This window comes from Neovison vison, chromosome 6 (genome assembly GCF_020171115.1).
Source record: "Neovison vison isolate M4711 chromosome 6, ASM_NN_V1, whole genome shotgun sequence".
In the NCBI taxonomy this organism is placed as follows: Eukaryota; Metazoa; Chordata; class Mammalia; order Carnivora; family Mustelidae; genus Neogale; species Neogale vison.
Window position 1 is genome coordinate 203,328,483 of NC_058096.1, and position 26,061 is coordinate 203,354,543.

The following is a 26,061-nucleotide window of genomic DNA, read 5'->3' on the forward strand; positions in this document are numbered from 1 at the left end:
GCGGGACTCGATCCCAGGACCCTGAGATCATGACCTGAGCTGAAGGCAGCGGCTTAACCCACTGAGCCACCCAGGCACCCTTCACTGAAGTTTTTAATCTTTTCCTATAGGTAAAGATATGCAAGTCTAGATCGACTTCCATTTATCTCAGTGAGAAAGGATAATCAATTTTCCCTAGTTCTGAGAGACCTATTTGTATTTCTTTTTCTGTGAATAGTCTGTATCCTTTGCCCAGTTTCTTAAGGAACCATCGGTTTTTTTTCATATTGATTTCAGAACTCTTGATGTATTTATTCTTAAGATTTTATTTATTTATGTATTGAGAGAAAGACAGAGAGTGAGGGGAGGGGCAGAGGGAGACAGAGAATCTCCAGCGGACTCCCCACTGAGCAGGGAACCCACCTCGGAACTTACCCCCTGACCCTGAGACCATGACCTGAGCCAAAATCAAGAGTCTGACACCCAACCGACTGAGCCACTCAGATGCCCCAGAGCTCTTTATTTTGAAACGAGATACAAGGGGCGCCTGGGTGGCTCAGTGGGTTAAAGCCTTTGCCTTTGGCTCAGGTCATGATCCCCGAGTCCTGGGATCGAGCCCTGCATCAAACCCCGCATCAAGCCCCGCATCAAGCCCCACATCGAGCCCTGCATCAGGCTCTCTGCTCAGCGGGGAGCCTGCTTCCCTCTTTCTCTCTCTGTCTGCCTCTCTGCCTACTTGTGATCTCTGTCAATTAAATAAATAAAATCTTAAAAAAAATGAGATACAAGTATGTTTTTGGTAGCCAATTAGTTTGTTGTTTGTGTTTTGGTTTTGATGGTGGCTTTTTCCATATAGATTTTTAATTTTTAATGTAAAGGAATTTATCGATTTTTTTTCTTTTATGGCTGCTGAATTTGGTGACATACTCAGAAAACCTTCACTCGAAGATTCTAGAAAATTTCCCCTTTGTTCTTCAGTATTTTTATAGTTCACTTAAAAAAAAAATAAAACCTTGGATCCACCTGAAAAAAAAAAATAAAACAGTATGTTCTAATAATTTCAGTGGCTGACTGTGTTGGGAAACATCAGAAAGGGGCAACCAACCTGTTCCTGGATACTGTGTTCATCCTGGGCTCATGTGAGTTGCTGTATGCAGCTTTCTCATCTTTCTGCCTGAAACCAGATCTCAACCAGGGTTGGAGTCTGGGCATTCTGCTGGCCCTTGGGCTCCTTGCCTGCATCCCAGGCTGTGAAGCTGAGCAGGACTGGGCTAGAACCCATCTCCCAAGGAGTTTCCTTCCCTCGTCAAACCCTCCTTACTGTAGTGTGAGATACTGATGGAGGGGATGAGGACCGCTGCCCAATAGGATTTCTCATCTTTTGACTGTTCCACTGCCTTCAGTAAAGGAAACTAAGTTTCTGGGGACACTCACTACCTTGTGACCTATATCAAATCACTCTATCTCTCCAAACCTCCGATTCTTCAACTGTAAAAGACAGTAACACCTCCCTCCTAGGGGTGTCATGAGGCTTAAATAAATGTGCCCAGTACATAGAAGGGTGCAACATATAGACTCAAATTTTTTTTTTAAGTAAATACTACACCTGATATGGGGCTGAAAACTCACAACCTTGAGACCCAGAGTCTTATGCTCTACTGACTGAACCAGCCAGGTGCCCCAAGACTAATTGTTCATTCATTTGTTTATTTGGCAAATATCACTTAACACTTACCAATGCTGTGCACTGTTTTAGGTATTGGGGATACAGCATGGACAAAAAGTTAACTACTGGTAGAGGGAAGACAATAAAAAAGCAGATATAGGTATCAGGCAGCAATAAAAACAAAGGGAATGATGCAGGCAGGGGTTAGTCTGGCAGCAGGGGAGACCGTGCCATTAAGGCAGTCACAGTTCATCCAGTGATGGACATTTCTAAGGGGAACATAATATTATTTTTCATGAACCTGTTTTCTTGGTTAATTCCCGTTTCCAAGAACTTGAGGCTCTTCTGCTTCTGTGGAATTGCCCAGTGCTCCCGTGGAGGTGGCCAGGTCTGAGAGTTGATGTAATTGTTGGCTCTGGTCCGTCTGTGATGTGATGGGACAGGGCTGAGTCGGGAAAGTGCCCGTGAGCTATTCTCCCAGTTTTTATGGTCCATTGCGAGTTCTGGGGTGGCCAACGTGAGCACACTGCACAGGCTCAGGCCTCAGGGTGTGCACAGGAAGAAAAACAAGAAAATCCTGAGCCTGGGTGGCTCAGTCGGTTAAGCATCTGCCTTCTGTTCAGGTCCTGATCTTGGGGTTCTGGAATCTGGGACCACATCAGGCTCTCTGCTCAGCAGCAAATCTGTTTCTCCCTCTTCCTCTGTGATCTCTCTCACTCAGAAAAATAGATAAAATAAGAAAAGGATGGAAGGAAGGAAAGAAAAAGAGAGAAAGAAATAGGAAGGAAGGAAAAGAAAGAAAAAGAAAAAATTCTTCAGGCTGCCTGGGTGGCTCTGTGCGTTAAGCAACCAACTCTCCATTTCTGAGCAGGTCATGATCTCAGAGTTGTGGAATCAAGCCTGGCATTGGGCTCTGCACTGAGCGATGAGCCTGCTTAAGCCTCTCTCTTCCGCTCTGTATCCCTCCCCTCAACCCGCACAGGGTCTCTCTCTCTCTCTTAAAAGAAAAAAAAGAAAATCCTTCAGTTTTGTGTTTGCTGGACTCTCAGGAAATGAGAAACCCAGGGCTTGGGGCACACAGAGGAGGGTGCCATGCTCCTTACTCAGGGTGGGGTAGTGGGACAGTGAGTGTGTAGCTCAAGCCGGCGCCAGTCGCTAGGCAGGCCCCATACTCCATCATTAACTCCAAACAACCCCAAGACCCAAAACGTGGCCTCCTTCCCAATCTTCCCAGCAAGCCGGGACAGGCTCTGATTGGACTGACTGAGGTCACGTGCTCACCACTAACTCACAGGGGCCTGGAAGCTACATTATGTTGATTGGCCGGTCCCAGCAGGGCTATGCCACAAAAGGCCAAGACGCTGGGTTCGGAGCCAGAAGTTGATTAGGAGTTGGGAAGCTTGTCAGTCGCGAAGCCCTGGCCCTCCTTTAACCTCTAGGCCTTTTCACATGTAGTTTCCTCTTCTCAGAAAACTTCTCCCTCTGCTCTACTAGGCTGACCTCCAGGTCTCCACCCAAACTTCACCTCCTGGTGACTCCTTGCTCTCTGGGCTGGGCCCTCGCTGCCACAGGTTCATCTGCTAACTACCTGGTATGTCAGTCCGGCCTCCCACTCTCAGGACAGGCCTGCAGCCACGCCAGCCTGGAGGTGCCTCGAGGAGCTTCGCTGAAGGCGCACAGGAAACGTCTCTAGGAAAAGGGTTGCGGCACAAACATACGCGCGCACATCCGCACACGAATCCCCCTCCCGGCCATAAAAGGCCATAAGTGGGGCGCAGATCCCACCCCAACTGGAAACCACCTATCCCGGGGCGCACAGACGCGCGCGCACTCCCGGACGCGCCCCAGCCAGACACCCACCCACTCGGCTCAGGGCGCACAGACACACCCCCCCGCGTGCGCCCACGCATGCTCGACCCCACGCAGTCCCTGTTCTTCGCCACGAACAGGCCCGCGCAGGCGCGCGGCGTCCCCGACTGACTCCCGACGCTGGGCCCACCCGGAACAAGGCGCACGGTGCGCGCACGCGCGGCCCCGAGTTCCCGCCCCCATCCCGGCCTCGCCCGTCGGGGGCGGGGCGCGCTGGGTCGGTCCTGCGGCACCGCCCGGGAAGCTGCGCGAGGCTGGGCGGTCGCCGCCACATCCTCCTCCTCCTCCCGGGCCGGGCGAGCTGATCGGGTCCAGGGCTGAGCCGAGGGCTCCAAGGGCGCGGGCGGAGCGGGGCACGGAGCCATGGCGCACCAGACGGGCATCCACGGTGAGGGCGGATGGTGGGCGGGCAGGGGGCAGAGGGGCTCCACTCGCGGCTGCGCCCCCTCCCTGGCGCTCAGCCCCTCTCCTCACTGGTACCAGCCTGGGGAAGCTTCCTGTTCTCTTTTGCAGCCGCGGGTCGCCTGGGGTGGGCACACCTGGGGGCGTGCGACTTACTGTGCATAGTTGGGAGTGGGTGTACGTGTAGGTGCACAGCTGGAGTGGAACTATCAGTATGCCCATCTGGGGGTGGGTGTGCCTGTGTGTACCCATCTGTATATTTTTGTTCCTTTCAGGTGGTGGGCGTACCGGACGTGCACATCTGGGGGGATGCGCGCGCATGTGCACTTGTCCTGTATTTGCACATCTGGATGTGCCTGCTTGTGTTATGTCTAGGGTGCTTCGTGCACAGGCACTATTAGCTGATTGAACGACCACTGTCGCATGGAACCATCTTTAGGCATCAGTGTTCTGTGACTATGTGCACATGTCTGTGGGTGTCTGTGTGTGTGTGTATGTGCACAGTTGGGCTACATCTCAGTGTGCATTTGTTACCACGGATGCCTGTTATCAGATGTGTCTGTGTATGGCTTCTGTGGATTTGTGCCTGTGTGAGGATGGGTCCCTGACCTTTGGCTCCTCATAGGACCCTCACACGTTCGAGCAAGTTAGACTAGGAAAAACTGGGGACAGGGCCTTCAAAGTGGGATGGGGAGAGTTGCTAATCTGACCTTGACCTCTTACCTCCCTACCATTTTCCACTTTGATCTCCTGAGACTGCCCCAGCCAGGGTTGGAAAGTCCCAGAGGGTCCACATTTAGGGTTTGTGAGGGAGGGTCCTGGCTTTAGAGACTCCAGGCGAATGCCCCCTACCCTAAGTTTCTCCATCCTAGAGCGTCACCCTCTCCCCCAAGGGCCTAGTTTCCTCTTTACACAGGCTGGGGAGAAGCAGTGGCCAGGAGCCAGGTGTTCTGACCCTACCCGGGTCTGAGTGTCCCCCTCTGTCACTGACTTGGGAGGCCTGCCTGGCCTTTGGGAAAGGTGCAGGCTGCTTGCCCAGACAGCCGACAGCCTGGTGGTTTGGCCCTCAGCCACTCCTCCCACCGCACAAGGATCCCCAGCCCGGGGACACTACCACCATCGACCAGCTGCCTGGATGTCCGCTTGGCTTGTGGTCGTAGTGGCTACTTGGTGGCTAGACAAGCTAGAGGGTTTCCCTGGCCCCGCCCCACAGGACCAGAAAAGGCAGGGGTCTGGATCAGGGCCAGCCTCCTGCCAGTGGGCCAGCCTCTCCAGAAGGAGCTGGAGGAGCTGGAGGGTGGCTTCATGACTCAGCCCCACAGAAGGGAACAGCTCCCCCTGGACTTGCCCCTTCCTTCCCCTTTGGTCACTGCTGCTGCCTCCATCTCAGAGGGCATCGGAAGTCAGGGCCCCTCCTCCCTTCTTAGGACTGACACATCCCATGGCCAAGGCCCTGCCTCACGCCTTCATTTCCCACATGGTGAGACAGGCCTGCTTAGGGGATCACTGGGCCCTGGGCTGCCCCCAGCCCTCCTGCCTACGAGCAGCGGACTCCTTCCCCTTTCTGGCCCGGGGAGCTGGCAGGTGAGATCAAATACCCTGGATGCCCAGATGCCAGCCCAGTCGTGGCCATAAGTGTGGATCTGGTGACCTCAGAGCAGGGCAGGGGGTGGGGGACTTGTAACTTGAGGCTTAGCAGGGTGGAGGGTGGGCAGGGCAGCAGAGGTGGGGGCAGGGAGGTGGGAGAGCATGAATCTTTGATGATAGGGTCTCAGGTGTCCCAGGCCTGGCCTCTGGATTATTGATGGTGGCTGAGGAGTCATGGAGGGGGATGTCTCTTCCACTACTGGGGTGTCACTCTGTCCTAGTAACTCTAGAAGGGGCGTGGCAGCCTCTCCCTGAGGGGAGCTTCTTGACTTTACCTCCCAGAAGGTCTGAGCAGGTGGAAAGGGCCGCTCAACACAGCCTGCCCCGCCATCATTACAGTAATACAATTTAATGATTATTTAATGATTGTTATTTGTAGAGGCCCCGTTACTGAACATTTTTTCCCATTTACTCCTTATCGTGGCTCTCTACAGTTTAGGACTCTTAGCTCCACAGTATAGATGGGTTTGAGGCTCAGCAAGGTCTATGGGAAAGGTGGAGACCCAGAGGCCAGGCTTTACCTCAGGGACCTGCTTGGGGTCTGCTGATAGGCAGCTCTGTCCTGGCCCAGTGGGGCTGTGTCTCCATCCCATGGGGTCGGTTGGAATGCTACGTGCCCAGCAGCCATGGAGGGTGGCCCGAGATCTCAGGCTCATGGTCACCCTGCCTGAAGGGCCCTGAGGACATGACCAGAGTTTGTTTTCCTAAAGGTGCCCCCCCCACACCCCCAAGTTGCCCAGTCTGGCCCTATAAATATTCTCTGACCTCAGCCCTCCCGCTGTGTTCCTGCAGAATTCTGACCCTTGGGTAGCTTCAAGGTCACGCTGGCCTGGCCCAGCACACCCAGAGACCCACGTCGGGCCCTTCCCCATTTGGACTTTGGTATCTGTGTCTGAACCACTGGTAGATCTGTGACATCCCTAGTCCTCACCTCTGCCCTTGGGATCCTTTTGGCTGTCACCTTCCCGCTCTGTGACTTAAGGACCAAGATAGGGTCTGTTTTGGAGAGTTCCTGATCGCTACTCCTCCTTGTCCGGGAGCTTTCTGGACTGCCTCAGGGCTGGGGCCTTGTTTCCTCTGGGAGGGCTGGGCTTGGGCTGGGCTCCTTGCCTTTCAGGGTGAGGCAGCCTGGTTGAGGGGCTGGGGCCGAGTGGGCAGGCCTGTGTGTTTGTTACTCTGGGGACTGTGTCTCTGTGTAGGTGGGCATGTCTAAATGTGTGTGTCCCCTTACGTTTGACCAGCTGAGTGGGTTTTCCTGTGTGAGGGCCTTTGCATCTCTTCTCCACTCTGTCAGGTACGGATTTATTTGTTACGTTCACATGTGCTGGACTGAGGAGGGATCCGATGGCGTACACAACAGGGGAGGCATGGGTGCCTCTGTGTGTGTGTGTGTGTGTGTGTGTTCATGGACACAGTGGTCTGTCGACAGTGGGGGCATTTGTCGACCTATTTCTGTGTTTGTGGATCCGACAGAGTGTCACAGGCCAGTTCAGTGCTGGGCCTATGTAGGGGGCAGGGGACAGATGGGGGCTGTTGGCTCTGGGAGGCCTGGCCTGTCCCAGAGCCCGCCCTGCCCTTGAGTGGGCTGGCCCATCCGCACCTCCGCTGTCATCAGAGCTATCTGAGCCAGCGGGCCACACTGCTGGCTAAATTTGGGAGCTTCTGTTCATGGGCCGGGTCAGGTTCCCAGTCACATGGGGGGCCCTATTTAACCCAGCTCCCAGCTCCACCAGCAGACCCCACAGGACAGAGCGGGCCCTGAACGTGTCCCAGTCCACCCTGCTCGCCCTGCCTGCTCGTCTCTCACCATGTTTCTTGTTCTCGTAGCCACCGAGGAGCTGAAGGAATTCTTCGCTAAGGCTCGGGCGGGCTCTGTCCGGCTCATCAAAGTCGTCATTGAGGATGGTGAGTGTCCCCTACTGCTCCCCGTTGGACGAGCTAGGGCATAGGCCTGTGGCTGGACCGCACTGCTTCTCTGGGAGCTGCTTGGACCTTGGCCTCCAGCCCCTTCAGGACCTCACTCTTTCCATCTGGGGATGGGAGGTGCTTTGTAGGAGAGGAGTGGAAGTGTGTATGATTGTTACATACAGCAGGGAGTCAAAAGCTGGGGAGGCAGCAAAGAGAGCCCTGCCTGGGGGTCCTGTCCAGCTCCCCAGAGGCTGCATAGGGATCAGAGCCCCAGTTGGGATGCTGGGCTGGGCCTGGGGGCAGGGGACCAGTGAGGCCAGGTGCTGCCCCATGTGGCAAGTGCCACTGACCTCCCTCTGTGACCGGCAGGCTGGCCTGGCTTGGCTGCTGGCCAGGGGCTTGGGGGGGAATCCCAAGGAGAAATTAGAGGCCCTGCCCTTGGGAAGTGCCCCTGCAACAAGGCAAAGCGACTCGTGCCCAGTTTGCTTTGAGAACGTGACGCGGGGATTTCGGGCTTGGCCAGGCCTTGGCCTGGACGCTGGGAACCCGAGGCTTGCATATAGGGGTTGCAGGTGGGTGAGCTTGAGCTGAGGTCTGAAGTGGGGGGAGAGTTTGAGGAGGTAGAGGACTAGACTGAGGCTTGGTGGTGATACCTCCGCTTTCACTTCATGCTGAGGGGTTGTCCCTGGATGTGAGGGGGGCAGACACTGGGAGTGGACCAGGCCCCCCCACCATGAATCCTTCCAGTACTCGGTAGACAGCAGTTGGAGGGACCCCCCTAAATGGGCTTGGTTCCCAGCTGACTTTTCACCCATTAAATTGGTGCAAAGCACAGACCCAGAATTCACCCCAGGCTTCAGTGCCAGAGCTATGCTAGGTTTTGCCCAGGGTCCGAGTTCAGATGCCCTCAGACACTGGGTCAGGGTCACTGTGGTAGATCAAGAGTAAAGGCTTCCTGGGGTGACAAGCCACAAGCCCCCTGCCCCACAAAGAGAGAGATTCATTGGCCCTAGTCCTCAGCCTCCCGCTTGCCTCCCAGACAGGACGTCCATGTGTTTAACTGGAGGGATCTCTGGGTGGGCGCTTAGCTCCGTTCTGCTTTGTGGTTGGTGGGGCACCTGGGAGTCCCTAGGAAGGTTCAGGCTCCCAACAGGTAGCCACGGCCCATCTCCTATTGAGTGAGCCTTGAGCACCTTCTAGGAAATCTGTCCATCCCACTTCTTAGGTAAAACTTCTCATTTTGAAAACATTGGCAACAAATTAAACACTTTTGGCAGTGCGGTGGGGCCCACTGTGCCTGCTGGTTTTCACCCTTGATCCCATCTGAGTTCTGGGAGGATCTGTGAGGAGGCCGAGACCTGCCAAGAGGCATCTGGGCTAGGGGGCCTGACATGTCTGGGCTCCAGACAGCTAGGCCCCTTGCCTTCATCAGGAGGGCCTGGTGGTCAGGTACTCCATGGCCATGTGGTGATCAACCTGGGCTGGTGTTTGATGCCCTGCTATGACCCTGTGGTTGGGTAGATCAAATGGATGTCCAGCCTCGGTGGCCCATTCTGCCCAAGTGCACTAACCAGGGAGGTGGCCGGCCTGCGGACCCCAGGTGCTAATATGTTTCTGACTTTTTGGGGAGGGGACTTCCGCTGGCTGGTGGCAGCAGGACACCCGTTTATGTAGTGTCTGGGAGGAGCTCCGGTCTCCCTCTTTGCTCCTGCAGCTCGCTGTGGCCTGAGGCTGGACCCTCCCACCTCCCTCAGCAGGGTTGTTCTAAGAAGGGTGGGCAGTTAGTGGCCGTGGCCAACAGAAGTGGCGTGTCTCCTCGTGCTGGTCAGTGTTTGGGCATCTGCGGACGTGTTCTCGTCTCCTCGTGCTGGTCAGCATTCGGGCATCTGCGGACGCGTTCTCGAGCCTATGTCTGTGTGCGTGGGTTGCGCAGTCGTGGAGCTGGTGGTGCTGGGCCCTCGTTCATTCATTGACTCGTTCAGGGGTTCAGTCCCATCGCCTCATCATTCAGGGACGTGCGAGCTCATGGGGAAGATAGTGGGGTGGACAGCAGATCTGTGTCCCAGCCAAGGAGCTCCGCAGTCCAAGGTGAGCGTGGGAGATGGCTACTCCTTGGCTCACCCGGCCTCTGCCCCCAGAGCAGCTTGTGCTGGGTGCCTCACGGGAGCTGATGGGCACCTGGGAGCAGGACTACGACAGGGCCGTGCTGCCGCTGCTGGACACCCAGGAACCCTGCTATCTGCTCTACCGCCTGGACTCCCAGAACGCCCAGGGCTTCGAATGGCTCTTCCTTGCCTGGTCACCTGACAATTCTCCTGTGAGTCCTGGGGACTCCTGCCCATCCCGCAGATCAGGGGAGAGGGAAGCTGGGTCTGAGCACGAGACCAAGGCCCTGCCCTGAGGATTCTGGGTGGGGAGACACCAGGTCCTGCCCAGAGTCTGAGAGAGGGCAAGGCCCTGTGCTGGGAGCCTGGCCTCTCTCGGAGGCCTCCCAAGACACCTCAGCCTGGCTCTGGGAGGCAGAGAGGTCCTTGCCCTGTGCTGCACCCTCTGCTGGGTATATGGGCTTAAAGCCATAACCCCAGTCCCCACCCAGAGCCTCGTGCCCCAGAGGCTTCTGCTCCTCCCCAGAGAGATAGCCCTGCCTGGAGGGGTCTCATGGCTCAGCTTCTGCCCTCCAGGTACGGCTGAAGATGCTGTACGCAGCCACACGGGCCACAGTGAAGAAGGAGTTTGGGGGCGGCCACATCAAGGATGAGCTTTTTGGGACTGTGAAGGTAGGCCCCCTGGGCCAGACTCCACCAGGTGGGGATCACAGGCCCACAGAGGGTGGGATGTGAAGCAGGGTCACCCAGGAAGTGGGTGCCAGGCATAGGGAGGCGTGGGGAGGCATGGGGAGCACTGGGAGAATCCAGGGTCTGCCAGCTGGCGTGCTCAGTGGGCTTCTGCCAGCCCACCCCAAGGTGCCCATTCATGCTTCTGCACGGCAGGATGACCTCTCCTTTGCTGGGTACCAGAAGCACCTATCGTCCTGTGCGGCGCCTGCCCCACTGACGTCGGCTGAGAGAGAGCTTCAGCAGATCCGTATTAATGAGGTAGATGCACGGGACCGGTTGGGCGGAAGTCCCGGCCTGAGGCCCTCCAGGTCTCATGAGGCCCAGCTGGCTGGCCTGTGCTCCAGGAGGGCTACCCCCTGGTCAGGCAGGTCAGGGCCTCCCTCACTCTTTCCCCGCCCCCAGGTGAAGACAGAGATCAGTGTGGAAAGCAAGCATCAGACCCTGCAGGGCCTCACCTTCCCACTGCAGCCGGCTGCCCAGAGGGCCCTACAGCAGCTCAGACAGAAGACTGTCAACTACATCCAGCTGGTGGGTGTCCGTCCTGCCCCAGATACACGGTGCCGTGGCCCTGGTCCTGCTGGGACCCATGTACGGGGCGGAGGGCGGGTGCCCAGCACCCCTACTCCGTGGGGTAGTGGTAGTGGTACTCACCACCTGCCCCCTCTCTGTCCCTCCCTGGTCCTCTTCGGAGTGCAACCCCAGAGACAGTGTCCCCTGCCTTGCTCAGTCCTTGCTTACCTGCGGGGACATCTGTGACATACTGTCCCTCACTCTGGCCTCTTCACTGCACACACATACTCACCCTGGAGTGCATGCTGACCCCTCAGACCTGAGCCCTGCCTGTCTGAGACGCCCTCTGCAGCGCCCCCCAGCTGCCCCCTCTCCTCAGGGCCTCCTGGTCCAGTGGCCAGGCTTCCCCCTTTCTTTATTTCTTCTTTTTTTTTTTTTAACTTAAGATTTATTTATTTATTTATTTATTTGAGAGAGAGCATGAGCTGATGGGGAGGGGCAGAGGGAGAGGGAGAGAGAGAATTGAGTGTGGAGCCTGACTCGGGCTCAATCCCATGGCCCTGAGATCATGACCGGAGTCAAAATCAAAAGTTGGATGCTTAACTGACTGAGCCACCCAGGCATCCCTGCCCTTTCTTTTGTCCTTTTTCTTTTTTTTAAAATAAGCTCTACACCCAGCGTGGGGCTTGAACAGACCAAGAGTCATATGCTCCACCCACTGAGCCAGCCAGGGGCCCATGCCTCCCCCACCAAGCAGAATGGTTCCTTCCGTCTGATGCGTGTTCTCCGAGAAGCCTCACCCCTGAGAATAGGCCAGCCTGATAGTGTGGTACCTCCCTCCAGTCAAGGCCTTCCCCGCAATCCTGTCCACTGCCCTTGGTGGGCCTTCCTCCTCTAGCAGAGCTTGCAAAAGGGCAGAGGTAGGGGCCCAGGTGTGGCCTCTTCACAGGGACCCCCATGGCAGGATGGCCACTGGCGTGGGGAGTCCTGAGAAAAGGAGACCACAGACAGGCTCTGCCCTAGCTCCTGCCTGTCCCCTTGGGGACTTCTTGTTCCCTAGGGTGGGCCCAGACCCTCGCCTGCTAATGTTCTCCCATCTCCCCTTGCTCTGGGCAGAAGCTGGACCTGGAGCGGGAGACAATCGAGCTGGTACACACGGAGCCCACAGAAGTGGCCCAGCTGCCCTCAAGGGTTCCCCGAGACGCTGCCCGTTACCACTTCTTCCTCTACAAGCACACCCATGAGGGTGACCCCCTCGAGTCTGTGGGTGAGTGAGTGGTCACAGCAGGGCTCCCATGCCTCTGGACCGGAGCTGGGTGGCCTTGCTGCAGGGGGCATGGCTCAGCAGGCCTCCCTGCTCAGCTCACGCCCAACCCCTCACCCCCGCAGTGTTCATCTACTCGATGCCGGGGTACAAGTGCAGCATCAAGGAGCGTATGCTCTATTCCAGCTGCAAGAGTCGCCTCCTTGACTCTGTGGAGCAGGACTTCCAGCTGGAGATCTCCAAGAAGGTGGGTGCCCGTTCCCCAGAGTCTCACTGCCCAAGGGCCGGTACCACCACCCTCCACCGGGGCGCTGGGGTCCCAAGGCAGTGGTTGGGGTTTAGGGGGTTAGTGCCGTGTTCCATGGGCGGGAATGGGGCCAGCTGACCGGTGGTGTGGACAAGCCCAGCCTTGGCCGCCCACAACTCTCCTTTCCTTGGGTCTGGAAGGCAGGTAAGGGGTCTCCAAGGCATATAGGGCAGCAGGCCCCAAATCTTTGTTCCTGGGGGTGGCATTCCAAATGGGGATCTGGGAGAAGATCCCAGGGCTGGAGTGTGAGAGGTCACGGGGGTGCCCCAGGAGTGGGGGTGAGCCAGGGTGATGTGTGTCTTGCCCCATGCAGATCGAGATTGGCGATGGGGCGGAGCTGACGGCCGAGTTCCTCTACGACGAGGTGCACCCCAAACAACACGCCTTCAAGCAGGCCTTCGCCAAGCCCAAGGGCCCAGGGGGCAAGCGGGGCCACAAGCGCCTCATCCGTGGCCCCGGCGAGAATGGCGATGACAGCTAGGTGGCCGGACCTGAGCCATGCCGGCATGTGGACTGTGGGGCTCTGCATCCCACTGCTCCCAGCCACCTGCCTCCTTCCCAGCCTGGGCTTCAGGGTAGGCTTACTTTCCGTGGGGCAGGAGGGCTGGTGACAGAACATTCTTGCAGCTTCCGAGGGCCACTGGGCTGGCATTTTGTGACCTTCCCCCTGTTGCTGTCCCTGCCTCTCATCTGTGTGCCCAAGGGGTCTGGGGACCCTGCCTGACTGGCTCAAGGGGGCTGGGTAGGGAGCCTGGAATGAGCTTGGCCCCCAGGGGGAACTGAGACTAGGGTCCTAGCATAGCCCAATAGCCTTTGGACACAGGGGTGGGTTCAGTCAGGGCTAGGGTAGGGGGTCACTGAAGGACAGATGGTTGAATGCTGTATTTTTTAAAGAATAAAATATTTTTAAATCAACATCTGAGTCTGGCCCTGAGGAGTTACCTCTGGCCCTGGGAATTGGGAAACTGTCTATAGCTGGCCCCTCTGAACTCGGACGGGGCCTGTCAGCCTGCTCAGGCCTGTCACTCCTGGCTACAGGTGTATGGCTGTGTGTGTGTGTGTGTACACAAGCCTCACATGGGTCCCTGTTGATGGGGGCTCAGCCGGAGAGGCAGGCACCCCTTCGCCATGATATAGGGCATCTGGGTGTATTTGTTCCTGTGACTGCTATAACAGTACCACAAACTTAGTGGCCCAAACCCACACAAATTTCTGTCTTAACATTTCCTGTCAATCTAACAAAAGGCTAAAGCCTGACAGGGCTGCTCTCCAGCTGTTGGCAGGACTTGTTCCTTCTGGAGGCCTCAGGGGAGACTGTTACCTCACCTTCTCCAGCCTGAAAGGCTGCCCACATTCCTTGGTTCCTGGCCCCACTTCCCTCTTTGAAACAAGAGCAGTAGCACCTTCTCTGGGAGTCCGCTTCCCTCTGCTTCCCGGTCACACGGCCTCCGTCTGTTGGCAGATCCTCCTCTGTCTCTGTCTTCCAAGGGTCCTCATGATTATGTTCACTTCCCCACTTTCCAGTTACTCTCCCCCCTCACGACCCTTCACTCAATCCCACCTGCAAGGCCCCTTTTATCCTGTATAGGAAAGGATCCACAGGTTTGGGGATTAGGCTGTGTATCTCCTTGGGCCTTTCTTTAGGCTGCCACCCTGGGTCTGCTCTGCCTGCTGGGCTTCCTGGACTCTTTTTGTTCTGCGCATGCGTGCAGACCTGAGCTCTGTCAGCTCCTTGGTCCTTTCTGCTACTTATGTTCCTGCCCCCGTGGGTCTGGCTCCCTGGTCCCAGGGACTCTGGGAGAGTCTGCTTCAGGCTCAGGATTCAGCAGGAGCCAGAGCTTCAGTCCATGCCTATGAGAAGGGGGTGAGAGCCGCCCCCCATCCCAGGAGGGAGGTGTGCAAGGATGGGCACAGAGGAGCCTGTGGCTGGGATTCAGCTGCTGAGTGGGTACAGTCTTTCTCTTAGGAGCATGTCTTGGGCTGGGGCTTAGGGCAGTGTCCCATCCCTGAGGCCTTTTGTAGCACCTGCTCAAGACCCTAGAGTTACGGAGAGAGCTGGAACCCCAGCTAGGACCCAGAGAAGGAGGCCTATCCTTGCCCACCCCACACACTGGTTCCCAGGTGGGCAGGAAGACCAGGGCATTGCCCCCACACTGGCTTAAGCCCTGGGCCCGCGTGCCAGCTGGATGCCGAGCTGTGATAGCCACCCAAAAGCGGGGGGTGGGGTTGGGGGTAGGAAGGTGTCCATCCCTGCCTCCTCCCAACAGAAGCTCTATTTTTTCATTCATTAATTCATCCAGCCATCATTCAGAAACACTGTCTGTGCCTGCCCAGAGCTGAGTGCCAGAGACTCATGGACCCAGCAAACATCTATGTTGTTCTGGGCAGTATGCTGGACCCTGGGTATACAGACCAAAGACTCTTGCCATTAAGAAGCAGACGTTCCAGGGCGCCTGGGTGGCTCAGCTGGTTGTCTCGCTTTGGCTCAGGTCATGATCTCAAGGTCCTGGGATGAAGCCCTGCATTGGGCTCTCTGCTCAGTAGGGAGTCTGCTTCTCCCTCTCTCCCTGCTTGTGCTCTCCCTCTCTCTTTCTCTCTCTCAAATAAATACATTAAAATCTTACAAAAAAGAAGAAGCAGATATTCCAGCAGGGGAATAAGACAATATACAATAAACCATGGAAAATCAATGATATGATGTGTTAACAGGTAAAAAGTTATGACAACGAAAAGCAGCAAGTAAAGGGGCTGAGAAGTGCCAGATCTCAGGGAAGGCCTCCAGAGGGTCATGTGTGAGCCAAGATACAAAGGAAACAATGGAGGGGGCCAATCGAATATCTAGGAAAAGAGTTTCCAGGCAGAACAAACAGTAAGTCCAAAGGTCCTGGGGCAGGAGACTGTATGGGAGTTTTCGAGCCCCAGCAAGGAGGCCACTGTGACTGGAGATTGGTCAGGGAAGCAATGGGAGGCCAGATCCCATAGGACCTTGTTGGCCATGATGTGGACTGTGTCTTGGATTCCAGAAAGGGCTGGGAAGGAGTCTGAGCCAAATAAGGGCCTAGTGTGACTTGGGGGCCAAATGTGAACAGGCCGTGGGGTGTGAATGCGGAAGCAGGGCAATCTGTGAGGTTGCGGTGACTGCACTGGTCTAGGTGAGAGATGACGGTGGCTCATGCCAGCCCAGTGAATGTGAAGGTGGTGGGCAACGGGCAGATTCTGAAGCTGGAGCCAATGGGACTTGCCAGGGGCCCAGGTCACCCTGAGGCTTTGGGCCGGAGTCATCCGTCAGGATTAGCTGGGTCAGAGGGAGCACGGTAGGAGCCGTCCCAGCTGGCCTGGCCATGGGGCAGGTGCTGACACGGGACCCTGGGCACACTGGGGATGCAGAAGAGGAGGCCATGCCCCTGGAGAAAGTGGCAGGCTGCGGTGGAAGCAGGTGCAGCCAAGGGGAGGCCCATGCTGCCAAACCCCCAGGCATGCCAGCCCCCAGAAGCTCTGGGGACAGGCTGAGGGAGCTGGAAAGGGTAGGTATGGGAGCCTCTGGCCCAAGAGAGCTCCCTTTGGGGCAGGGGCCACGGGCTGAGGTATGAGGGGGCCAGCCCTCTAGGGACAGGGAGCACCCTGGCAGGGGTGTCCGCGTGCCCAGGCCACATCTGCCACCACCCCCAATCCCAGACTCTCACTGACCTGAGACGGGGCTCGGGCCTCTGCGTCTCCCCAGACTTTCCCTGACCACGGGTGTGAGCCCCACTGGGGCTGTGGGGAACTATTAGGCTGGGGTGGGGGTGGAGGGAATGGAAAGAGGAAGTACTGAGGGGGCTGTTTGCCATCTGCCTATGCAAATGGCCTCTGAGTCAGCGCACCCCCCCAGCCCTTTCTCTCTGGGCCTGGTGGGGGCGAGGGAGGGGGCTGCTGGGTTTTTTCTTAATTCTCACTTCCTCTGTTCTCTGAGCTGATGAGGGAAGGGGCTGTGAGTGCCAAGCATCCTTTCCTGCAGCTGCTGCCTAGTCTGCAGGCCAGACCTTCTGGAGAAGCCCCCGCTCCCTGTCATGGTAGGACAGGGGCCCTCAGCCCCATGGGGAAGGGGGCAGTGGGAAGTGGTGGGGGATGGGGTTTGGTGGCTGTAGACAGTAGTGAAAGGGCTGTCCCCCGACATGGCCCTGGGGACACGCACTGAACCCTGAAGACATCAGAGCAGAAGTCTTCTCTGAGCAATGACACCTGAATCCATTGTGTGGCTGGGGTGGCTGAGGACTGAGGCTCAGTGGTGGTGCTGGGGCAAGCCAGGTGGACACCCAGGACTAGGCTCTGTCTGGCCCTGTGCTGCCCATCCTGTCTGATCCGTTCTGACCTACCGTGGGATGGATGCTTGGTCTGGGAGAGGTGGGGGGAGGGGGAAGAGTTGGGCAGTGCCCACCCCCCCCACCCCAGCCAGGGCTGTTGGTGGTACTCAGCCCAGACCCCAGCAGGAGACGCTCATGCCCGCCTGGGACTTGGCCAGAGGCAGAGGGAGGCATTGGGGAGGCTGGTGGAGGACATGGAGGGCTTTCCAGGGCAGCTGGGTGGAAGGGAGCCAGATGTCCCTGGCTCAGGAGGAAAGAGAAGTGGCCCCTGAGGAAGGAAAAGGAAAGGTGGGGGAGAACCCGGTAGGCCTGTCTGGCTGGAGCTTTGTTTTGAGTGAAAGTTCTTGGTTGTAAGACTGGATTCCAAGTCTCAGAAGCAGCTCTGACTTGAAGGCTGGGTCTGAGACCTGACCCTTAGAGATGGGGTGGGTGCTGAGCAGAGAGGCAGGAGCCTCCCTGGGTGGGGGGCTTGGAGAGAGGGGTTGGGGATGCTGCTGGGAGCCCCCAGGAAGTGGGGCAGGTGGAGGCAGGGCTGAGGCTCACTCTCACAGGCCGGCAGGGCCCCTGCTCTGGTGCCCTGCATCCCCTGTCTCTCCTGGTGCAGGCTGCCATGCTGGCCGTGGTCCTGGCCCCAGGCGCCCTGCCTCCCTTCCTGCCCTGTGAGCTCCAGCCCCACGGCCTGGTGGATTGTAAATGGCTCTTCCTCAAGTCTGTGCCCCGCTTCTCGGCGACCGCGCCCCGTGGGAACATCACCAGCCTCTGGCTGCACTCCAACCGCATCCACCACCTCCACGACTCCGACTTTGTCCACCTGTCCGGCCTGCGGCGTCTCAACCTGAAGTGGAACTGCCCCCCGGCCGGCCTCAGCCCCATGCACTTCCCCTGTCACATGACCATCGAGCCCAACACCTTCCTGGCCGTGCCCACCCTGGAGGAACTGAACCTCAGTTACAACGGCATTAGCACCGTGCCCGCCCTGCCCAGCTCCCTCACGTCCCTGGTCCTGAGCCGCACCAACATCCTGACACTGGACCCCGCCAGCCTCGCAGGCCTGCACGCCCTGCGCCACCTCTACTTGGACGGCAACTGCTACTACAAGAACCCCTGCCAGGAGGCCTTGCAGGTGGCCCCAGGCGCCCTCCTCGGCCTGAGCAACCTCACACACCTGTCGCTCAAGTATAACAACCTGACCGTAGTGCCTCGCCACCTGCCCCCCAGCCTGGAGTCCCTGCTCCTGTCCTACAACCACATCGTCACCCTAGTCCCCGATGACCTGGCCAATCTGACTGCCCTGCGCGTGCTGGACATGGGCGGGAACTGTCGCCGCTGCGACCATGCCCGCAATCCCTGCAGGGAGTGCCCCAAGGGGTTCCCCAAGCTGCACCACGACACCTTCAGCCATCTGAGCCACCTCGAAGGCCTCGTGTTGAAGGACAGCTCCCTCCACAGCCTGGACCCCAGATGGTTCCGCGGCCTGGGCAACCTCCTGAAGTTGGACCTGAGCGAGAACTTCCTGTATGAGTGCATCACCAAGACCAAGGCCTTCTATGGCCTGGGCCGGCTGCGCAAACTCAACCTGTCCTTCAACTACCACAAGAAGGTGTCCTTTGCCCAACTGCCCCTGGCGCCCTCCTTCGGGAGCCTGCGGTCCCTGTGGAAGCTGGACATGCACGGCATCTTCTTCCGCTCGCTCAGCGAGGCCACACTCCGACCACTGGTCCACCTGCAGGTGCTTCGGCACCTGCGCCTGCAGCTCAACTTCATCAGCCAGGCCCAGCTCAGCATCTTCGGGGCCTTCCCGGGCCTGCGCTATGTGGACCTGTCCGACAACCGCATCAGCGGGGCCGCGGAGCCACCGGTGGCCGCGGGGCAGGTGGGCGGGGTGGAGCAAGGCCGGCGGCTGCCAGGGGACCTGGCTCGGGGCCCACGGGGCCCACGGGGTCCCCCGAGCTCTGAGGATTTCATGCTGAGCTGCAAGGTGCTCCGCTTCACCTTGGACCTGTCACGGAACAACTTGGTGACCGTCCAGTCGGAGATGTTCACCCGGCTCTCACACCTGCAGTGCCTGTGCCTGAGTCACAACAGCATCTCGCAGGCGGTCAACGGCTCCCAGTTCACGCCGCTCACCAACCTGCGAGTGCTGGACTTGTCCCATAACAAGCTGGACCTGTACCACGGCGGCTCCTTCACGGAGCTGCCGCGGCTTGAGAACCTGGACCTCAGCTACAACAGCCAGCCCTTCAGCATGCGCGGCGTGGGCCACAACCTCAGCTTCGTGGCGCAGCTGCCGGCCCTGCGCTACCTCAGCCTGGCGCACAACGACATCCACAGCCGCGTGTCCCAGCAGCTGCGCAGCACCTCACTGCAGGGCCTGGACTTCAGCGGCAACGCCCTGAGCCAGATGTGGGCCGAGGGGGACCTCTACCTCCGCTTCTTCCAAGGCCTGAGGAACCTGGTCTGGCTGGACCTGTCCCAGAATCGCCTGCACATCCTTCTACCCCGCAACCTGGCCCACCTGCCCAGAGGCCTGCAGCAGCTGCGTCTCCGCGACAATTACCTGGCTTTCTTCAACTGGAGCAGCCTGGCCCTCCTCCCCAGGCTGGAAGCCCTGGACCTGGCGGGGAACCAGCTGAAGGCGCTGAGCAACGGCACCTTGCCTAACGGCACCCTGCTTCAGAGGCTGGACCTCAGCGGCAACAGCATCGGCTTCGTGGACCCCGGCTTCTTCGCCCTGGCCGAGGGGCTGCGAGAGATCAACCTCAGCGCCAACGCCCTCAAGACGGTGGAGCCCTCCTGGTTTGGCCCTGTGGCCGGCGCCCTGAAGGTCCTGGACGTGACCGCCAACCCCTTGCACTGCGCCTGCGGGGCGGCCTTCGTGGACTTCTTGCTGGAGGTCCAGGCCGCCGTGCCCGGCCTGCCCAGCCACGTGCGCTGTGGCAGCCCCGGCCAGCTGCAGGGCCGCAGCATTTTCGCTCAGGACCTGCGCCTCTGCCTGGACGAGGCCCTCTCCTGGGACTGTTTCGGCCTCTCGCTGCTGACCGTAGCCCTGAGCCTGGCTGTGCCCATGCTCCACCACATGTGTGGCTGGGACCTCTGGTACTGCTTCCACCTGGGCCTGGCCTGGCTGCCGCGGCGTGGGCGGCAGCGGGATGCCGACGCTCTGCCCTACGATGCCTTCGTGGTGTTCGACAAGGCGCAGAGCTCAGTGGCCGACTGGGTGTACAACGAGCTGCGGGTCCAGCTGGAGGAGCGCCGCGGGCGCCGGGCGCTGCGCCTGTGTCTGGAGGAGCGCGACTGGCTGCCTGGCAAGACGCTCTTCGAGAACCTGTGGACCTCGGTGTACAGCAGCCGCAAGACGCTCTTCGTTCTGGCCCACACGGACAGCGTCAGCGGCCTCTTGCGCGCCAGCTTCCTGCTGGCTCAGCAGCGCCTGCTGGAGGACCGCAAGGACGTCGTGGTGCTGGTGATCCTGTGCCCCGATGCCCACCGCTCCCGCTATGTGCGGCTGCGCCAGCGCCTCTGCCGCCAGAGCGTCCTCCTCTGGCCCCAGCAACCTCGCGGCCAGCGCAGCTTCTGGGCCCAGCTGGGCACGGCCCTGACTAGGGACAACCGCCACTTCTACAACCGGAACTTCTGCCGCGGCCCTACGACGGCCGAATAGCCCGGGCACAGCCCAGCATGCCACCCCACCTCCACCTGGCCTCTCTGCCCCACGCCACTGCTCTGCCTCCCCCGCTCCCGCCCCTGGTATACAGCAGGCGCTCAATAAATGCTACTGGTAGGCCAGACGGCTCACCCAGAGCTCACCGGAATTTCGGGTGGGAGGAAAGAAGGGAGAATGCACCAGCCAAGCTTTCCTTCCTGCAGTGAGGAGGGACAAGATGTGGTTGGGGAGAAATGGCCAAGCAGGAAAAGGGAGGGCCCAGAGAAGGCAGGTATGCAGGGGAGGGAAGGTGCTAAGGGCATCTGTGTTTACGAGCATCTTCTCAGGGGAGTTTGAAAGGTCACTGAATGTGGTCTTGGTCCTTCCCAGAGAACAAGCTGGGTCTCCTGTCCCGTTCAGACCCCTCGCCATGTGCCCTCCCCCTTCCCTTCCCAGGCTGCACCAGGGCACTTGGTGCAGACTGGGTAAGCAGCCCTCTGTTAGATATTGGCCTCGGGATCTGCCTCCCACACCCGCAGGGCTGAAAATGTCTTGAGCGCAGAGCCCCTGCAGGCTGGCTTCATTTCTGGCCCCAAGCAAAGTCCTGAGAGGCAGCAGTGTCCATGCCCTTTGGTGGCGGTGGGAGTGTGGGGGGGGGCGGGGGGGGGAAGCTTTGTGCTGAGTTCAGATGGGGCATTTGCGCCCTCTGGTGGCCAAGCCTGTGCTGTGCCAGGGAGGCTGGCCGGGTTGGGAAGAAAGAAGCTTTTGGGGAGATCCCCGCAGCAGGGAGCTGGGAGCCACAGAAGATTCTGGAGTGAGCTCACAATCCATCGCTTTCTGTTTTCAACTAGAGTACATTCTGGGTCTCTCTGTTCTGACATCAAAAGGACACCTGGGTGAGCCACCACCTGGGTACAAAGGTGGGGCCTGCCTTCCCTGCCCCTGCCTCTCTCCGCTGATTGCACTGGGGTGGGAGGCTGAGAGGGTGGAGGATGTGTGTGTGTTTCTAGTTCTGCTATCCAGTGTGGAGTTCCAGATGCTGCTCGGAGCACCAGTGTTTGGAGAAGCCGAGTGTTGGGAGGGGAGGTGCTGTGGGTCAGGTCAGGCCCAGACCCTTGGAGGTTGCTTTGTTCTGGGCTGCTCCCCCACTGTCCCCACTGAACCTGCCCTTTGAGGAGCAGATGAGGCGTGTGTAGCCGGATAGCTGGCACTGGGGCCAGGGGTGGTAGGAGAGTGGAACTAGCTTGGGCAGGCTCAGGACTGGTGGGGGCCAGCCTGGCCACTCCAGGCTTCTGGGTTGGAAGGTTGATGCTGGCCGCAGATTTGGCTAATTTTACATGGCCTGACTGTGGGAAGCCCTGCGGTTTTGGGGGTGGGGTATTGCTTTGCCCCCCTCTCCGGGTCATAGCTGGGAGAGAAATGTAGGCCAACTTCCTCTTTCTGACTTGGGCACAGGGGCTCCTGTGGTAGGCTGGTGGCCCCTGTTATCTGCTTGCCTGACAGAAAGAGGGGTGCTTAGATGGCTCAGTTGGTTAAGCATCTGCCTTTGGCTCAGGTCATGATCCCAGGGTCCTGGGATCACGTCCTGCATCAGCCTCCTTGCTTAGTGGGGAGTCTACTTCCCCCTCGGCCTGCTGCTTCCCCTGCTTGTTGTACTCTCCCTCTCTGACAAATAAATAGGATCTTTAAAAAGAAGAAGGAGGAGAAGGAGAAGAAAGGAGAAAAAGAAAGACAGACAGAAAGGGTCTGAGCACCAATTAGAAGTCCCACATGGACTCTGTCCTGTCTTGAGAGGGTCTATTAGCTTCTGGAGGAGCGGGGTGAGGCGTGGCATTGCCCCACAGGCTTCCTTGGCCTGTGCCTGGGGAGGAAAGAAAACAACAACTGTCTTCCAGTCAGGCTGGAGTCTAGGGGAGGCCCCAGCCCACATCAGCTTGTGGGCTGATCTGGCCGCCTCCAGGGCCCCCACAGTTTGGGTGTGGGGAGCTCCATCCACCTGTGTCTCAGAACAGCTGAGTCTGCCCTCAGGCAGTTCCCAGATAAGACTCCTCATGTACCGACCCACCCACTCATGCGCACAGTCCTGGTTCTTTTGGGGCTTGGGACTCAGAAGAACATTTTGAAAATGAAGCACGGGGCTATGGTAGGACGGTTGGCTTGGCTTAAGTGAGTCTTAGGGTCCATGGTCCTTGGTTCAACCTGCTGAAAAAATTGCTGCCCTTGTCTGTGGGATCAGAAGGGGTAGATCCCCGTTATCCTAGGTCCTAGGCTCAGGTGGGGCTGGGGGAGAGGCAGCCGCCGCTGCACTGTGCTAGGAAGGGCGCTCATGCTTAACCTCCACACTGCCGGACATCGTCAACCACGAGCACTAGCTGCGACTTCGCCCTGTGAGGCTGGGGAAGAGGGGTGGGGGAAAGGGCTGGGGCCCCAGGGTCTCGCCAAGTGGAGGATTATATACTGGGAGTTGGGGGAAATAATGAAAAGCGAGGTTTTTCAGGCTACCTGGGCTAACTGTTGACACTGCCTTTTGGATTATCTCAGGCAAGCGACCTCCCCCCTTTGGAGTCTCAGTTTGCTCATCTCTCAGTGGGGGTGGCCAGGGTCACTGTCCCCGTTGTTAAGAAGGTTCGTGCTAACGTGTGTGAAGGTCTGAGAAACTAGCAGTCCTCGGCCATCACTGTTAGGTAAGGGGCTTCTGCGGAGGGCAGCTAACGGATGCGGCTTTGCTATGTTCTCTGTAACCCCAGGACTGGTCCTCCACCTGGAGCACTGAATGGGGTTCAGAGGCAGATGTGGTAGAATCAGACGCCTGAGAAGCTGGGAACGGGACCCTGGTGTTGCCTCCCGTGATTTTGGGTGTCATGGGGGCAGTGAGTACTAGACAGACGTCTGGGCACAAGACTTAGGAAAACCTGTTAGGAGGAAAGCATAAAGATAAGGAAATTCTCCCTGCTAAGATTAGAAATGACAACTCTCTCTTTTCCCTCAAGAGTACTTTCATGCTCCAGGATCTATATTTTCTTGGAAAACTTTTTTTAAAGGATTTTATTTATTTATTTGGCAGAGAGAGACATCAGGGGGAGTGCGAATACAAGCAGGGGAGTAGGAGAAGGAGAAGCAGGCTTCCTGCTGAGCAGAGAGCCCGATTCGGGGCTCGATCCCAGGACCCAGGGTTCATGAACCGAGCCGAAGGCAGACGCTTAACGAATGAGCCACCCAGGTGCCCCTTCTTGGAAAACTTCTATGACATCACACATTTCCAAACTCAAGTCCTTATTATGATATGGGAGCAGAAGGCTGGCAGAAGACAAGCCACAAGCTGATACCCTGCGACCTCCCCCAGCCTGTCACTCCTGGGCCCAACGCGTGTGACACTCTTCCAGGAATCTCCCTGCTAACAACCTAGCATCTTGAGGGTCTTCTTTAACATGAAGATCCTTTTGAAACCTCGCTTTTCATTATTTCCCCCAACTCCCAGTATATAATCCTCCACTTGGCGAGACCCTGGGGCCCCAGCCCTTTCTGTCCACAGGTCCTGTCCCCGTGCTTTAATAAAACCATCTTTTTGCACCAAAAAGGTCTCAAGAATTCTTTTTTGGCTCTGAATCTCACCCCACCAAACCTCCCCTCTATTCCCAAACCACAACAGTTAGAAGCCCTGCGCCTTATTTTGGAGCAGTTCACGAACCCTGTCTGCTTCCTGCAGATGGGCCCATCATCCTGTGTTCTCATCGCCCGGAGTGGCAGAGAGGAGAAAAGGGAGGGGGGCGACCCCAGTGACCCAATCGAGTCTGGGTCTTACGAGAAGGAGGGGGGTGTCTTGCTAAGTGTTCAGAGAGAGACAGGACTGGAGCTAGGGTCGCCCTGGGAGGAAGAGGTGGAGGGAGTTCCCAGTGTGGGAGCGTGGGGGACAATGGGAAAGTCCCGCCGGCGCTCACGAGGGAACGGGGCTGGGAAAGCAAGTGAGGCATGTTTCCCGAGCAGAAAGGAACCCTGTGCTGGTTGCAAGGTGACGTGACTTCCATCACGCCCAGTGGCCTGCCTAGATGTGTGGCTTTGTTTGATGTGACCATGACTTGGCTGTTCTCTCCAGGGCCAGTCGGGAGAAGGGTGCGTCCCGGGAAGGCGTACCAGCACAGCCGTTGTCCAGGGATGAGAGCACAGCTGCTCTTCTGGAGAGAAGAGACGGGGGCAAGACCAAGCATTCTCTCTGTCCTCCAGCTGCTTCTTGTTTCTTCAGCTCACCTCTGCTTTCTGGTGAAGGAGACTCAGAGGTTTCCCTTAGTCCCCATTATGGGCTGAACGCGTACCCCGCAAATTCACGCGTTACAGCCCTAACCTCAATGTAGTGACGTTTGGAGGCAGGACCTTTGGAAGATAATTAGATGAGGTCAGGAGGTCGGGCCCTCATGATAGGATTAATGGCCTTAGAAGAAAGAGAAAGGAGATTTCACTCCACCCACGTCTCCACCCACATATGAGGAAAGGTCATGTGAGTTTAATAGCAGGGAATGGTTTGCAAGCCGGGCTCAAGGCCCTCACCAGGACCTCAGTCTGCTAGCACCTTGGGACCTGGTTGGCCTCTATTACTGAGAAATGGTGGTCTCCTGGTGTCTGGTAGCCAGAGTGAAGAAAGCCCCCTTTCCTTCATTCAACCCACATCTATTTGCTCAGGGCCTGCTGTGTATCAGGTGCTGTGTTGGGTGCTAGGGATATAGAAGTTCTTGAGAAGAAAGGGTAGATGACCAATAGGGGCAAAGTCATTGCGGGTGGTGACCAGTGCTTTGAAGGGGAGCATAGGAGGATGTCAAGTGTTGGTAAGAACACAGCAGGGCTGGGCTGCCTTATCCTGGGGGCTCAGGGAAGTTCTCCTCAGGACCCTTGTCCTGTGTAAAGAGAGGCAGACACGCCATGACCCAGAGCAGCAAACTCCAGGGAGCAAACAATGGCTAACACCAAGGCCCGGACGTGGGGAGCACCTGGGGGAGCTGAGGCCTGGGAATGCGCGTCAACACATGAAGCAGAGTGAACAGATGAAGCGGGATGGGTCCTGACCTCAGAGAATGTGCTCAGCCTGTGTGAGGAAGCTAGAATTCAACCTGAGTGCCACTGGAAGGCCCAGGAAAGTTTTCTGCGGGGGAGGAACGTGATCTGCTTTAGAATTTTACCTATTTTAATTAACATATGATGTGTTATTTGTTTCAGGGGTACTGCTTTAAAATTTTAAAAGCTCTCTCGGGCTGCCAGGTGGGGATTGAGGCTGGGGCAGATGCCAGGATGACAGCAGCACCCCGGGGATCACAGCAGCAGGGGGGACAAGCGGCCTGGCCTGAGATGGAGCTTACAGGTAGAACTTACAGGACTCAACTGAGTCTCAGGTGAGGAAAGACAGCTGACCTCTCTGTGAGCGGTCGACATAAGCAGGTAGACGCTGGGGAGACGGGGAGAGAAGGTAGGGGAGGAGCTGGGGGGTGGCGGCCGGGGCTGTGGCTGGCTGGGCCGCTGAGTGGCGTCTGAGTGGCTGCAGCCACCTTGGGCAGCAGAGAGGCAGGAGGAGGGAGCGCTGCCACTCCAGCGGGGCCTGAAGCCGCTGCCAGAGGGCCGGTGTATGTCTGTCACTTCACACAGCGCAAAGGGATGAAAAAAATGATTTCTTTGATTCAGTAGCAAGTAACAGGAGAACCCA

General features: G+C 57.8%; 1 protein-coding gene across 3 annotated transcripts; it reads left to right on the forward strand.

Annotated features, from left to right (window-relative positions):
- Positions 1 to 3,741: 3,741 nt before the first annotated feature.
- LOC122909365 (twinfilin-2) lies at positions 3,742 to 20,570 on the forward strand. 3 transcript variants are annotated; one of them, XM_044253449.1, is made up of 9 exons: positions 3,742 to 3,902; positions 7,391 to 7,468; positions 9,610 to 9,788; positions 10,153 to 10,248; positions 10,462 to 10,566; positions 10,711 to 10,836; positions 11,935 to 12,085; positions 12,208 to 12,329; positions 17,292 to 20,553. In XM_044253449.1, the coding sequence occupies exons 1-9, from the start codon at positions 3,878 to 3,880 to the stop codon at positions 20,391 to 20,393; spliced, it is 3,984 nt and encodes a 1,327-aa protein (XP_044109384.1). In that variant the 5' UTR covers positions 3,742 to 3,877; the 3' UTR covers positions 20,394 to 20,553. The 3 variants fall into 3 exon arrangements, with proteins under 3 accessions (XP_044109384.1, XP_044109386.1, XP_044109385.1); XM_044253451.1 differs by lacking the exon at positions 17,292 to 20,553 and adding an exon at positions 12,703 to 13,304 and having other exon boundaries at positions 3,759 to 3,902; XM_044253450.1 differs by lacking the exons at positions 3,742 to 3,902; positions 7,391 to 7,468; positions 9,610 to 9,788; ... (3 more) ...; positions 11,935 to 12,085; positions 12,208 to 12,329 and adding an exon at positions 16,247 to 16,441 and having other exon boundaries at positions 17,292 to 20,570.
- Positions 20,571 to 26,061: the final 5,491 nt, after the last annotated feature.